This window comes from Zingiber officinale, chromosome 5A (genome assembly GCF_018446385.1).
Source record: "Zingiber officinale cultivar Zhangliang chromosome 5A, Zo_v1.1, whole genome shotgun sequence".
Classification (NCBI taxonomy): domain Eukaryota; kingdom Viridiplantae; phylum Streptophyta; class Magnoliopsida; order Zingiberales; family Zingiberaceae; genus Zingiber; species Zingiber officinale.
Window position 1 is genome coordinate 139,849,709 of NC_055994.1, and position 16,682 is coordinate 139,866,390.

Genomic DNA, 16,682 nt, shown 5'->3' on the forward strand with positions numbered 1-16,682 from the left:
CATATTTTTCTTTTCTTTTCTTTTATTTTTTAAAACTTCTTCCTCTGGATAAAAATACCAAACGAACTCCAAAAATTGCATAAAAATACTCTAAAAATTTCTAAAAATCTCTAGAATATTTTAAAAGCATTTCCAAATATTTTTAAGGATATTTAGAACTCAAAATAAGGAAAATTGGGTCGTTACAGGATGCCCCAAATTCCCATAGCTTATTATTTTTTGCTCACCTATGCAAACAAAATTAGTGCTTATTTGTCCAAGTTCTATTCCTAAACCAAATAATAATAATAAAAAATAAATAACAATAATATAATAAATTTTGAGAAAATGGACATTCATTCACTTTGTGAGTTTAATAGCAGCAAAGATGCTCACTGCCACTTGGATGGAGCTTCGATCGACTGCTTCGCCTCTTCCTCTTCTCCCTCTCCATCCTCTATGCTTCTTCTTCGTCTTCAATCGCTCCACTTCCGACAACGTCCCAGCGTACCCTCCCGGCTTCGAGCTGTACCCTCTCCTCGGCCACCTCTCACAGTTCGTCAAGAATCGTCACCGTCTTCCCGATTGGTTCGCCGAGTGCCTCGCGGCTAGGCTCTCCAATTCCTATTAGGAAATAATTATTATAAGTAAATAGTTATTTATTTTCTAATTATTAGGAAATAATTATTATTAGAAAATAGTTATTTATTTTCTAGTTATTAGAGAAAAATAATTATTATTAGGAAATACTTATTATTTTTCTAATTTATGTATTTTTCTATTTTCACTTGTAATGGTATTTATATATATCATAGCTATTATTAATAATATGTGTGAATTCTATTGTCAATATGATATCAGAGTTCTCAGCTTAACAGCAACCTTTTTTCTCTTCTCTTTCTTTCTTTCTTCTCTCCACAATACCTACCAGCCGCCTTCTACAATATTTGTCGCCGATGACATCAACCGCCGGCTCCAACCGCCTTCTATAATGGCTGCCGCCGACGACATCACCCACCGGCTATCTCTCACAAATACTCCTTATTCTCCTACCTCTCTTGTGGTTCTCAACATCGATGTGATGGCACCGTTGAAACTCACCACCTCTAATTATTTTGCCTGGCGCTTGCAGTTCATGTCTCTTCTATTTGGATATGACTTACTAGGTTTTGTTGATGGCTCACATCCCTGCCCCCCTACGCAGATAACGCCTACAGATGTCACGCTCCCTCAAGCAAATCCTGATAATATTATCTAGCTCTGCTAGGATCAACTTCTCCTCAACGCTATTATAGGGAGTGATGCTTCTTCTGTTGACGTCATAGTATGTAAACTTCATGAAAAATTTACGATTAAGGATCTTGGGGCTCTTTCCCTCTATGCGGTATTGAAATTCGTCCAACCTCAAATGGTCTTCTGTTATCTTAGCAAAAGTATGTCACTGATCTTCTCTCCAAATACAACATGCTTGATTCCAAGTCGGTCTCCACTCCTATTGCTGCTGGCTCTCGTCTTACTTTGCATGATGGGTCTTCATCTTTTGATACGACTAAGTTCCAACAAATAGTTGGAGGCTTACAATATCTCCGTATGACTCGTCCTGATATTTCCTTTGCGGTCAATAAACTTTCACAGTTTATGGATGCTCCTTCAAAGACGCATTGGGGTGCTGTGAAGCGTCTACTTCGGTATCTCAATAGTACTAGGGATCTTGGCATTCGTCTTCTTACGAATACACCTTTTACTCTTCATGGTTTCTCCGATACAGATTGGGTAGGAGATCCAGATGATCGGTGTTCTACGGGTGCATTTATTATTTTCTCTAGGTGCTAATCTGTTTCCTAGAAATATACCAAACAACGTACGATTGCATGCTCTTCGACTGAAGCTGAATATCGTGTCTTTGCCTCTACAACAACTGAGATCTAATGGATTAAGTCACTTTTGACAAATCTGCTCCTTCCGGTTACCACGCCTGTTGTGTTTTTTACTAATAATTTGGGTGCCACGTATCTTTCAGTTTATCCTGTTTTTCACTCTCGGATGAAGCATCTAGCTATTAACTATCATTTTGTTCGTGATCTGGTGCAGACCTCCGAACTACGAGTTACTCATATTCATGCTGATGATCAGTTGGCTGATGCACTTACAAAATCGCTTTCTCGACTTCGGTTGTTTGCTATTTGCAGCAAGATTGATGTCATTTCTGGGACACTATCTTGAGAGGGTGTATTAGGAAATAATTATTATAAGTAAATACTTATTTATTTTCTAATTATTAGGAAATAATTATTATTAAAAAATTGTTATTTGTTTCCTAGTTATTAGAGAATAATTATTATTAGGAAATACTTATTGTTTTTCTAATTTATGTATTTTTCTATTTTCACTTGTAATGGTATTTTTATATATCATATGCTATTATTAATAATATGTGTAAATTCTATCGTCAATATGATATTAGAGCTCTAAGCTTAACAGCAACCTTTTTTTTTCTTTTCTTTCTTTCTTTCTTTTCTCCACAATACCTACCAGCCGCCTTCTACAATATTTGTCGTCGATGACATCAACCGCCGGCTCCAACCGCCTTCTATAATGGTTGCCGCTGACGACATCACCCGACGGCTATCTCTCACAAATACTCATGATTCTCCTGCCTCTCTTGTGGTTCTCAACGTCGATGCTAAGGCACCGTTGAAACTCACCACCTCTAATTATATATTTTGCCTGGCGCTTGCAGTTCATGTCTCTTCTATTTGGATATGACTTACTAGGTTTTGTTGATGGCTCACATCCCTGCCCCCCTACGCAGATAACGCCTACAGATGTCACGCTCCCTCAAGTGAATCCTAATAATATTATCTAGCTCTGCCAAGATCAACTTCTCCTCAACGCTATTAGAGGGAGTAATGCTTCTTCTATTGACGTCATAGTATGTAAACTTCATGAAAAATTTACGATTAAGGATCTTGGGACTCTTTCCCTCTTATGCGGTATTGAAATTCGCCCAACTTCAAATGGTCTTCTGTTATCTTAGCAAAAGTATGTCACTGATCTTCTCTCCAAATACAACATGCTTGATTCCAAGTCGGTCTCCACTCCTATTGCTGCTGGCTCTCGTCTTACTTTGCATGATGGGTCTTCATCTTTTGATACGACTAAGTTCCGACAAATAGTTGGAGGCTTACAATATCTCCGTATGACTCGTCCTGATATTTCCTTTGCGGTCAATAAACTTTCACAGTTTATGGATGCTCCTTCAAAGACGCATTGGGGTGCTGTGAAGCGTCTACTTCGGTATCTCAATAGTACTAGGGATCTTGGCATTCGTCTTCTTACGAATACACCTTTTACTCTTCATGGTTTCTCCGATACAGATTGGGTAGGAGATCCAGATGATCGGTGTTCTACGGGTGCATTTATTATTTTCTCTAGGTGCTAATCTGTTTCCTAGAAATATACCAAACAACGTACGATTGCATGCTCTTCGACTGAGGCTGAATATCGTGTCTTTGCCTCTACAACAACTGAGATCTAATGGATTAAGTCACTTTTGACAAATCTGCTCCTTCCGGTTACCACGCCTGTTGTGTTTTTTACTAATAATTTGGGTGCCACGTATCTTTCAGTTTATCCTGTTTTTCACTCTCGGATGAAGCATCTAGCTATTAACTATCATTTTGTTCGTGATCTGGTGCAGACCTCCGAACTACGAGTTACTCATATTCATGCTGATGATCAGTTGGCTGATGCACTTACAAAATCGCTTTCTCGACTTCGGTTGTTTGCTATTTGCAGCAAGATTGATGTCATTTCTGGGACACTATCTTGAGAGGGTGTATTAGGAAATAATTATTATTAAAAAATAGTTATTTGTTTCCTAGTTATTAGAGAATAATTATTATTAGGAAATACTTATTGTTTTTCTAATTTATGTATTTTTTTATTTTCACTTGTAATGGTATTTTTATATATCATATGCTATTATTAATAATATGTGTAAATTCTATCGTCAATATGATATTAGAGCTCTAAGCTTAACAACAACCTTTTTTTTTTCTTCTCTTTCTTTCTTTCTTTTCTCCACAATACCTACCAGCCGCCTTCTACAATATTTGTGAAGCGTCAAAGACGCATTGGGGTGTTGTAAATTAATCTTTCTTTCTTTCTTTCTTTCACAGATTATGCATGCTCCTTCAAAGACGCATTGGGGTGTTGTGAAGCGTCTACTTCGGTATCTCAATAGCACTAGGGATCTTGGCATTTGTCTTCTTACGGATACACCTTTTACTCTTCATGGTTTCTCCGATGCAGGTTGGGTAGGAGATCCAGATGATCGGTGTTCTTTGGGTGCATTTATTATTTTCTCTAGGTGCTAATCTGTTTCCTAGAAATATACCAAACAACGTACGATTGCATGCTCTTCGACTGAGGCTGAATATCGTGTCTTTGCCTCTACAACAACTGAGATCTAATGGATTAAGTCACTTTTGACAGATCTGCTTCTTCCGGTTACCACGCCTGTTGTGCTTTTTACTAATGATTTGGGTGTCACGTATCTTTCAGTTTATCCTGTTTTTCACTCTCGGATGAAGCATCTAGCTATTAACTATCATTTTGTTCGTGATCTGGTGCATACCTCCGAACTACGAGTTACTCATATTCATGCTGATGATCAGTTGGCTGATGCACTTACAAAATCGCTTTCTCGACTTCGGTTGTTTGCTATTTGCAGCAAGATTGATGTCATTTCTGGGACACTATCTTGAGAGGGTGTATTAGGAAATAATTATTATAAGTAAATACTTATTTATTTTCTAATTATTAGGAAATAATTATTATTAAAAAATTGTTATTTGTTTCCTAGTTATTAGAGAATAATTATTATTAGGAAATACTTATTGTTTTTCTAATTTATGTATTTTTCTATTTTCCCTTGTAATGTTATTTTTATATATCATATGCTATCATTAATAATATGTGTAAATTCTATCGTCAATATGATATTAGAGCTCTAAGTTTAACAGCAACCTTTTTTTTCTTCTCTTTCTTTCTTTCTTTTCTTCACAATACCTACCAGCCGCCTTCTACAATGGTTGTCGTCGACGACATCAACCGCCGGCTCCAACCACCTTCTATAATGGTTGCCGCCGACGACATCACCCGACGGCTATCTCTCACAAATACTCATGATTCTCCTGCCTCTCTTGTGGTTCTCAACGTCGATGCTAAGGCACCGTTGAAACTCACCACCTCTAATTATATATTTTGCCTGGCGCTTGCAGTTCATGTCTCTTCTATTTGGATATGACTTACTAGGTTTTGTTGATGGCTCACATCCCCGCCCCCCTACGTAGATAACGCCTACAGATGTCACGCTCCCTCAAGCGAATCCTAATAATATTATCTAGCTCTGCCAAGATCAACTTCTCCTCAACGCTATTATAGGGAGTGATGCTTCTTTTGTTGACGTCATAGTATGTAAACTTCATGAAAAATTTACGATTAAGGATCTTGGGGCTCTTTCCCTCTTATGCGGTATTGAAATTCGCCCAACTTCAAATGGTCTTCTGTTATCTTAGCAAAAGTATGTCACTGATTTTCTCTCCAAATACAACATGCTTGATTCCAAGCCGGTCTCCACTCCTATTGCTGCTGACTCTCGTCTTACTTTGCATGATGGGTCTTCATCTTTTGATACGACTAAGTTCCGACAAGTAGTTGGAGGCTTACAATATCTCCGTATGACTCGTCCTGATATTTCCTTTGCGGTCAATAAACTTTCACAGTTTATGCATGCTCTTTCAAAGACGCATTGGGGTGATGTGAAGCGTCTACTTCGGTATCTCAATAGTACTAGGGATCTTGGCATTCGTCTTCTTACGGATACATCTTTTATTCTTCATGGGTTCTTCGATGCAGATTGAGTAGGAGATTCAGATGATCGGTGTTCTACGAGTGCATTTATTATTTTTCTAGGTGCTAATCTGTTTCCTAGAAATATACCAAACAACGCACGATTGCATGCTCTTCGACTGAAGCTGAATATCGTGTCATTGCCTCTGTAGCAACTGAGATCTAATGGATTAAGTCACTTTTGACAAATTTGCTTCTTTCGGTTACCACGCATGTTGTGCTTTTTACTTATAATTTGGGTGTCACGTATCTTTCAGTTTATCTTGTTTTTCACTCTCGGATGGAGCATCTGGCTATTGACTATCATTTTGTTCGTGATCTGGTGCAAACCTCCGAACTACGAGTTACTCATATTCACGTTGACGATCAGTTTGCTGATACACTTACAAAATCGCTTTCTCTACCTCGGTTGTTTGCTATTGCAACAGGATTGGTGTCATTTTTGGGATATCATCTTAAGAGGGTGTATTAGGAAATAATTATTATAAGTAAATACTTATTTATTTTCTAATTATTAGGGAATAATTATTATTAGAAAATAGTTATTTGTTTTTTAGTTATTAGAGAATAATTATTATTAGGAAATACTTATTATTTTCTTAATTTATGTATTTTTTTTCTATTTTTACTTGTAATGATAATTATATATACTATATATTATTATGTGTGAATTTTATCGTCAATAATTCCTTCATCCTCTGTCGCCCAGACAGCGTCCGCGACCACATGACAGCCAACCCCGTCCATGTAGAGCACATCCTCTGCGACCGCTTCGAGCTCTACCCTAAAGGACCCCGCTTCATTTCTTTACTCCATGACTTCCTCGGTGACGACATCTTCAATTCCAACGGAGAAGCGTGGCGCCTCCAACACAAGACTACCAGCTTCGAGTTTAACAACAAATCACTCAGCTCCTTCGTCCTCATATCGTCCACGACGAGCTTCTCGCCCGTCTTCTACCCCGCCTCAACCAAGTCGCCACACAAGGTCCTCGACCTCCAGGATCTCCTGGAGCACTTCTCGTTCGACAACATATGCAAGGTCGCCTTCAACCAAGACCCTGCTTGTCTCTCCCCCGACATCGCAGTCGCTGCGCAGGACCCCTTCTCCTCCCGCTTTGCGTGCGCCTTCAACGATGCATCCGACAAGCTCCAGTCGGTTCTGATATGTCGAAGAAGCTGTTCGGTGTGGGTTTAGAGCGGCGTCTCAAAGAGATGATTACTACCATGCACGAGTTCGCCATGAAAATTATCCGAGCGAAGAAGAAAGAGAAGCAGACATACTTTGTTTCGAAGCCATCTTCTTTATTCAAAGCAGATGATTTGCTATCCCATTTTGTGGCCAACGAGGACCACTCTGAAGACTTCCTTCGAGACATCGTCGTCAGCTTTATGCTCGCAGGGAAGGACACCACCTCCTCCGCCCTCACCTGGTTCTTCTGGCTCCTTTCCTCGCACCCCAAGGTGGAGGCCAAGATCCTGGCCGAGATCAAGTCCATCCACGCGCGGCGCCACTCCTTTGACGACGATGCGTTCAGCTTCGAGGATCTCCGCGAGATGAACTACCTGCATGCCTCCATCACGGAGTCAATGCAGTTGTACGCTCCAGTGCCCTTCAACTCACTTCACTGCCTGGCCGACGACGTGCTCCCGGACGGGACAGCGGTGAAGAAGGGGTGGTTCGTGTCCTACGCATCGTACTCGATGGGTCGGATGGAGGCCCTATGGGGGTCGAATTTCGATGAGTTCAAGCCGGAAAGGTCGTTGGAGGCGGAGACAGGTACGTTCTGGCCAGAGAGTCCTTTCAAGTACCCAGTGTTCCAGGGGGGCCGCAGATGTGCCTGGGGAAGGAGTAAAAGAGATAAAACAGAATTATCAAAATTGACCGGATCAAATTACCAAATCAAATCATATTAGTATTTGAATTGTTCTAATAATTCTGTTATAATTATTAGAATAATTCTCAGAATTATTCTTAGAATAATTCTGTTATTTATTAATTGGTCAATTGACCAAGTACGTTTAAACATTATATATTGTATTGTCCTTAGGGCAAATATTAATGAACAACAAGATTTATTATTGCCACCACCTCTTCCTATTATTCTTCTATCATGGTATCAGAGCCTTTGCTCTTCTTCCTCTTCATAGCACCACCACCTCATATTATTATTCTTTTTCCCTCAAGGCAACAATTTCTCTCATGACAATTCACTTTTCTTATCTCTCTCCTATCTCTTATTTTTTAATTAATCCTTCTTTTTCTTTTTTGTTTTCTTTTGCTCTCGTTGAGGATTTCTCTTCTTCTTTCGTTTTCTTCAATTCCACCGTCTTCTATCAGCAAGGAGGAATAATTGAAACAGATACATGAAGGTATTATTTATAGACGGCAGCAACTTCTTCTTTCCTTCAGTGCCGCCGCTGCTCACCGAGGGAACACAGTGCCGCTGCAACTTCCGTCTCTGCCCAGTAAGCCTTTGGTAGGGGATCTCTGTTCTCTCAGCATCCCAGAAGAGAAGCTCCGACTATCTATTTCCTGCTTGTCCTGGTTTTCTGCCACAAGAAGCTCCGACTGTTCACATTGGCCACAACGCATATTTGTTCTCTTCTTCACCACAGATAAGTTTGCATTACACAGCTCATTCCTTTTATAATGTCAGAACTTTCTTCTCCATCTTCCACCACAGAAACAAATTTTGCGACACAATTCTCTTCCTTACCCCTAAATGCCATGTCTTATTTACCCATCAAACTCACCAATGATAATTATATGCTTTGGAAGATGCAATTTATTTCGCTACTTCGTGTTCATGATTTACTCGGAATCATTGATGGCACTTCTCTTAAACCGCAAGAAGATGATTCAGGCTATACTATATGGAATAAGAAGGATCAACTAATTATGACATGACTAATTTCAACAATTAGTGAGCCTATACTTCCTGCGATTGTAGGGCTTGTCAGCTCTCGTCAAATATGGGAAACTCTTGCTCGAACCTTTGCTTCACAGTCTCAAGCACGTGTTCTTCAACTTCACATGCAATTACAATCAGTGCACCGAGGAGACAAATCCATCAATGAATATATGCAATCAATTAGAACCATTGTCAATAATTTAGCTGCGATTGGCAATCCAATTTCAGATCCAGATTTATTAATACATGTTCTTGCAGGATTGGGGCCTCAATATGATAGCTTTATTCCTAGCATAACTACTCGCATCGATCAAGTGTCACTTGATACCCTTCATGGCTTGCTCTCTTCACATGAGATACTTCTACAATTACAATCTCAAAGGGTTTCAGATTCTATTGCTCTTACGGCATGCAAGCCTGATAGTACTATCCACCAAGGAAATCAAGGAGGTCGAGGACAAGGACAAGGACGAGGACAAGGTCGAGGACGAGGTCAAGGACAAGGACGAGGTCAAGGCCGAGGACGAGGACGAGGACGTTGTCAAATTTGTTTCAAGATTGGTCACTTTGCTCATCAATGTTATAAGAGATATGATCCAAATTTTACTGGAGGTTTTGCATCCACATCTCAAGCATCAACCTCAACTTCATCATATCACCCAGGGGCATTTTCTCTTGCAAGCAATCCTTATGTACCTACGACAAATTCTTCAGTCTCAGGATGGCATCCAGATTCTGGAGCAACTCATCATGTTACATCAGATTATGACATTCTTACAGAGGCCTCCTCCTATCATGGTCCTGATACTGTACAAGTAGGCAACGGTTCAGGTTTGCAAATTGCTCACCTTGGAAACACATTTTTTCATTCATCTGGTCGACTCTTTTCCATGCGCAATACACTTCATGTTCCTTCCATCACTAAAAATTTACTTTCAGTCCGTCAATTTGCTCTTGATAATAATGTGTTTTTTGAATTTCACCCTCACTATTGTCTTGTGAAGGATCCCACAACCAAAACCACCCTATTCAAAGGAGAAATTAGAGATGGTCTCTACTATCTTCAACCTACATCCGCCAAAGCTCTAGTTGGAGAACGCACAAATAAAACCTCCTGGCATGCAAGACTTAGTCATCCATCTCTACGTCTTGTTCAAGGAATCATTAATCGGTTTGGCCTACCGACATCTTTATCATTCTCATCTCATTCTTGTGAAGCATGTTTGAAAGCAAAAAGTCATAAATTGCCCTTTGTTTCTTCTTCTCATGTGTCTAGTTTTCCTTTAGAACTTATTCACTCTGATGTTTGGGGCTCTGCTCCTATTTTGTCAAATCAAGGTTTTCTCTATTATGTGATTTTTATTGATGACTTTAGCAAGTTTACTTGGATATTTTTCATGAAACAGAAATCTGATCTTTTTGATATCTTTTGTCAATTCCAAAGACACGTAGAACGTTTCTTTGACCGAAAAATACTTTCTCTCCACTCTGATTGGGGTGGAGAATATCAAGTGCTTCATCGTTATCTGGGCTCTTTGGGCATTCTTCATCGAGTCTCATGTCCTCACACTCCCGAACAAAATGGCTCTGCAGAAAGGAAACATCGCCATATAATCGAAACTGCCTTAACTCTTCTCAATCATACATCAGTTCCACTCAAATTTTTGGGATGACGCGGTTCAAACTGCTGTTTATCTTATTAATCGTTTACCTACTCCATTGCTTCACCATAAAAGCCCTATGGAAAAACTCCATAATCAGTCTCCTGACTATACCTTCTTACGTATCTTCGGTTGTGCATGTTATCCATGGCTACGACCTTACTCCAAACATAAACTTGATCCTCGTTCTCAACAGTGTGTTTTCCTTGGTTATAGTAATTTGTACCATGGGTACCGTTGTCTACATATACCGACAGGGTGCATATATATATCTCGGCATGTTGTTTTTGATGAATCTCTGTTTCCTTTTACAGCCACAACAACAACTCCATCCTCAAGCAGTGGTACCTTCTTACCACCACCTAATATCCCGTCTGAATTACCACAGGTTGCTCGTCTAATTAAACACACTGGAAATGTGAGAAGAGATGGCATCCTGGGTTCTGCTCCAGAATTCTCTACAAATTCTCCTAGATCACCAGAATTGACTCGAGTGGCTACTCCATTAAGACCAGGGCATACTGATGAGAGGAATAATGCTGTGGAACCTATTCCGTGTCCAATCTCGGAAACCTCGCCAGCTATGGATAATATACTCTCTAGCTCTGGATCATCAAATAATACAAGTCCATCATCAGAATCACCATGTCAAACTACTTCCTCTTCCTCATCAACAAGTGATTCGAATGATGGTCGTCCTTGTCGCATGCTTCCCTTAAGTGACATATATGCACGATGCCCTCAAATAACAACTCGACATCCTCTTCCTCGAGCTTTATTGGTTTCTTCAAAGTCTATTGAACCGACTTGTTTTACACAGGCAAACAAGGATCCAAATTGGCGTAATGCAATGGCTATAGAATTTGATGCACTTCTTCGCAATGGAACATGGAATCTAGTTCCGCATACTCCCTCCATGAATGTGGTGGGCTCTAAATGGGTATTTCGTCTTAAGCATCGAGCTGATGGTTCTCTTGAACGACACAAAGCTTGACTCGTAGCCAAAGGATTTAGTCAACAACCAGGTATTGACTTCAATGATACTTTTAGCCCAGTCATCAAAATTACATCTGTCAGACTATTGTTATCAATAGCTGTTAGTTCTAATTGGCCCGTACGACAATTAGACATTTCAAATGCGTTTCTCCATGGTCATCTTGAGGAAACTATTTTCATGGAGCAACCGCCTGGGTTCATTCATCCACAATTTCCATCTCATGTTTGTCAAATCAAGAAATCCTTATACGGTCTTCGACAAGCTCCTCGTGCATGGTTTCATCGATTATCTAATTGGTTACAAACTCAAGGATTTTTTGGATCGAAGACTGACTCGTCTTTATTTTACAAAAATCATGATGGATTTATGATATTTTTTCTTATTTATGTGGATGACATTCTGATAACCGGCAATGATCACAAGGGTATCACAACTTTATTAAGTCTTCTAAATCAAGAGTTTTCTACTCGAGATTTGGGTATTGCTCGTTTTTTTCTTAGTATTGAGCTTATTCCACATGAGGATGACTATCTTCTCTCTCAGAGCAAATACATTACTGGACTTCTTCAAAGAGCCAAAATGGATGGAGCACGTCCGGTCTCTACACCAATTGCTATAAACAACTTTCCAACTTCATCCTCTCCTGCTCTATCTGATCCACAAATTTATCGAAGTATTGTTGGGGTCTTACAATATGTCACTATTACACGCCCTGATATTACTTTTGCGGTAAATCGTGCTTGTCAATTCATGCATGCTCCAACTGAACAAAATTGGGATAATGTAAAAAGAATATTTCGCTATCTCAAAGGTACTATTCTACATGGTCTTCTTTTATATCGACAATCGTCTCGAGATTTACATGCATATAGTGATGCGGATTGGGCAAGTTCTCCTGAAGATAGACGCTCTACTAGTGGATATGCAATATTTCTTGAACGAAATCTTATCTCATGGAATTCAAAAAAGCAACCTACGGTATCTCGTTCAGCCTGAGGTAGAATATAAAGCTATAGCAAATACAACGTCAGAAATTATTTGGCATCAATCACTTCTCTCCGAACTTCATCTTGCATCAAATATTGCACCAAAAATTTGGTGCGACAATATTGGAGCAACATATCTCACAGCAAATCCAATCTTTCATGCTCGTACAAAACATGTGGAAATTGATTTTCATTTTATTCGTGAACGTGTGACAACTCAGCAGTTATCCGTCTCTTATATTTCTACTGAAGATCAAATCGCTGATATCTTTACCAAGTCACTATCCAGACAACGCTTCAACAAGTTAGCAAGCAAACTCAACATCAGAGATCTCCCGTTGAGTTTGTCGGGGGGTAAAAGAGATAAAACAGAATTATCAAAATTGACCGGATCAAATTACCAAATCAAATCATATTAGTATTTGAATTGTTCTAATAATTCTGTTATAATTATTAGAATAATTCTCAGAATTATTCTTAGAATAATTCTGTTATTTATTAATTGGTCAATTGACCAAGTATGTTTGAACATTATATATTGTATTGTCCTTAGGGCAAATATTAATGAACAACAAGATTTATTATTGCCACCACCTCTTCCTATTATTCTTCTATCAAGGAGATGGCGTACATACAGATGAAGTCATTCGCGGCATGCGTGCTGGAGAGGTTCGTATTGACAGTGGCGAGGGAAAAGGAGGCGTTGCCGCGGTAGAAAATGGTGACGCTGTCGCTGAAAATGAAGCGTAAATCTTAGTTCAAGCTGGTGCGCGTGATGGGAGGGAGAACTCCTAATTGCTGGGTAAATCTTAGTTATTCTCATTGATTATTTCTGGAGTGATCGGTTCTTTTCTATAGAATTTTTCTACCAATCATCAAGGTAAATCGGGAAGTGTATGCGGTAGTTAATCCAGAAGTTCAACATCTTTTGATCACGTCCCTCATTTAGAGAAATTTTTTTTACAAATATGTCATAGTTAAAATTTGAATCATGAATATTCGGATAATAATCTAGATGTCATATTGCAGCATCATGCCTCGAGGACACTGGATAAATAGTAAAAGATTGCAGTTCGAGTGATTTAAATAGAAGTTATAGAAAATAATGATAATGAAGATATAGAAAAAATGATGATGAAAATTATAATGAATGAATCAATTTACTAGGGAGACGCCTTTTTATATATAAAAAAATCAATATAGGGCAAAATAGACGTATTTTCTTTACTTTTGCCCTTTTAATTTTCTCCTCCCTCCGCTCAATTTCAATAGCTAAAAGGGCAATAGTTATGTTTGACCCAAGTTTTTCTTTCTCTGAGTACTTAATAATTCCTCTACTGTATTTTATTCCCCTCCTAAATCATTAGTCAAACATAACTAAATCCTTACCAATATAGGGCAAAATAAAACTGATTGTTTTAATTGGACAACAAGTTTCACGTGCCAATTCTCGGATAACAAGCCAAACATAATTAAATCCTTACCAACTACAGAAAAGAATATAACATTTAGTCAAACACAAATCCGACATAACTTCATTTGCAACCTTCCTTTGTTGATTCAAGGAATTTTTTGACCGTGAAATTTGTTATTTTATTTTTAGTTTTATAAAAGTAGAAAAACTAAAAAAAAATTATAAAGTATAAACTTTTATATTCTCCCATAAACTATGTTTGATTTTTCTCAAAAATAAGAAAAAAAGTAATGACATTTTTAGAAAAAATAAGTAAAACTAGAAGAAAAATAGTGGGATATCTTTAACAAGCAAACAAAAAGAGCGCTTATTTGTCCAAGTTCCCTTCCTAATAAATAACAATAACAATAATATAATAAATTTTGAGAAATGGGTTTCAATTTCTTTAAAGCCGACGCGTTGTCGGTCCTCTGCGTTATCACCAGCATCTTTCTCCTGGATCGTTCATTCACTTTGCGAGATTAATTGCAGCAAAGCTCACGATCATGTTCATTGCAACGTTGATGGAGCTTCGATTCCTACCGCCTCAATCCCAATCCATTCTCCTCTTCCTCTTCTCCCTCTCCATCCTCTACTTCTTCTTCTTCATCTTCCGTCGCTCCACTCCCGACGGCGTCCCGGCGTACCCTCCCGGCCTCGAGCCGTATCCTCTCCTCGGCCACCTCCCCCAGTTCGTCAAGAACCGTCGCCGCCTTCTCGATTGGTTCGCAGAGTGCATCGCGGCTACGCCCTCCAATTCCTTCGTCCTCTGCCGCCCTGGCGGCGTCCGTGGCCTCATGACAGCCAACCCCGTCCATGTAGAGCACATCCTCCGCGGCCGCTTCGAGCTCTACCCCAAGGGACCCCGCGTCACCTCCTTACTCCATGACTTCCTCGGCGACGGCATCTTCAATTCCGACGGCGAATCGTGGCGCCTCCAGCGTAAGACTGCCAGCTTCGAGTTCAACACTAAGTCGCTCCGCTCCTTCGTACTACGCGTCGTCCGCGACGAGCTCCTCGCCCGCCTCCTACCCCGCCTCAACCAAGCCGCAGCACAAGGCGTTGTCCTCGACCTCCAGGATCTCCTGGAGCGCTTCGCGTTCGACAACATCTGCAAGGTCGCCTTCAACCAAGACCCCGCCTGTCTCTCCCCCGACACCGCCACCGCAGCGCAGGACCCCTTCTCCTCCCGCTTTGCGAGCGCCTTCAACGACGCCTCCGACATCACCTCCGGCCGGTTCCGATACGCCGTGCCGAAATTCTGGATGGTGAAGAAGCTGTTCGGCGTGGGTTCAGAGCGCCGTCTCAAAGAGGCGATTACTACCGTGCACGAGTTCGCCGTGAAAACTATTCGAGCAAAGACGAAAGAGAAGCAGACATACTCTGTTTCGAAGCCATCTTCTCTGTTCAAAGCAGATGATTTGCTATCCCGCTTCGTGGCCAACGAGGACCACTCCGAAGACTTCCTTCGAGACATCGTCGTCAGCTTTATGCTCGCAGGGAAGGACACCACCTCCTCCGCCCTCACCTGGTTCTTCTGGCTCCTTTCCTCGCACCCCGAGGTGGAGGCCAAGATCCTGGCCGAGATCAAGTCCATCCGCGCGCGCCGCCACTCCTCTGACGACGATGAGTTCGGCTTCGAGGATCTCCGCGAGATGAACTACCTGCATGCCTCCATCACGGAGTCGATGCGGTTGTACCCTCCGGTGCCCTTGAACTCGCTTCACTGCCTGGACGACGACGTGTTCCCGGACGGGACGGCGGTGAAAAAGGGGTGGTTCGTGTCCTACTCGTCGTATTCGATGGGGAGGATGGAGGCCTTATGGGGGTCGGATTTCGAGGAGTTCAAGCCCGAAAGGTGGTTGGAGGCGGAGACTGGGTCGTTCCGGCCGGAGAGCCCTTTCAAGTACCCAGTGTTCCACGGGGGGCCGCGGATGTGCCTAGGGAAGGAGATGGCGTACATCCAGATGAAGTCAATCGCGGCGTGCGTGCTGGAGAGGTTCGTGGTGACGGTGGCGAGGGAAAAGGAGGCGCCGCCGCCGGAGAAAATGGCGACTCTGACGCTAAAAATGAAGGGCGGCCTGCCGGTGCACGTGATGGGTAGGCAGAACTGCTAGCGCTGATTGCGTGGTGGGGATTGCCTGCATACCCATCATAATTTATTATGATCCTAATACGATTATTATAAATAATATTTAATAACAGTTTTATATCATATTTTATATTATTTTATATTTATTATTATAAACTAGCATGAAAACACCAATGTATTGTAAGGTTGTACCAATAGATCTAAATATTAATAATTATTGAATATCTTCCATTCCGATATAACTAATTATGTGTTAAAATAACTTACTTACCCTAAACGCCCCTCACTATCAACTTTACGGTGAGACGAAGGGAATAAATTATGATGATTGAACATATATATATATATATATATAATTATGATGTTTTAATTGCTAGTTTCTTATTGTTAATGCTAATTGACCTTCAATTAGGCATCTTTTCACATTGCGTATCGAAGGGATGTTTCACCAAGGTTGATAATTAATATAAGTGTTGCTCAAAACTATACTATAAAAATTTAGCTTATGTTTAATTTAATAGTACATTTCTCCCCAAAACTATAGGTCAAATGGTTTATTTTCACATTACCAAATAACCCATATAGTAAAATGAAAGGCACCATGCCTATTCAAGGTAGGGATGCTAGTGGGTAAGATTTGGATCAGATTGTATCTTTCATCTTTATTCATATTTATTAATTCAT

General features: G+C 40.4%; 1 protein-coding gene across 1 annotated transcript; it reads left to right on the top strand.

Moving 5' to 3' along the window:
* Positions 1 to 14,296: 14,296 nt before the first annotated feature.
* LOC121982102 (cytochrome P450 94A1-like) lies at positions 14,297 to 16,220 on the top strand. The gene has a single exon (XM_042535010.1). It carries the CDS (start codon positions 14,413 to 14,415, stop codon positions 16,021 to 16,023), a length of 1,611 nt encoding a protein of 536 aa, XP_042390944.1. The 5' UTR covers positions 14,297 to 14,412; the 3' UTR covers positions 16,024 to 16,220.
* Positions 16,221 to 16,682: the final 462 nt, after the last annotated feature.

What these genes read in the sequence shown, in the direction of transcription:
- LOC121982102 (XM_042535010.1), top strand. Translation starts at nt 14,413, where the DNA reads ATGTTCATTGCAACGTTGATGGAGCTTCGATTCCTACCGCCTCAATCC.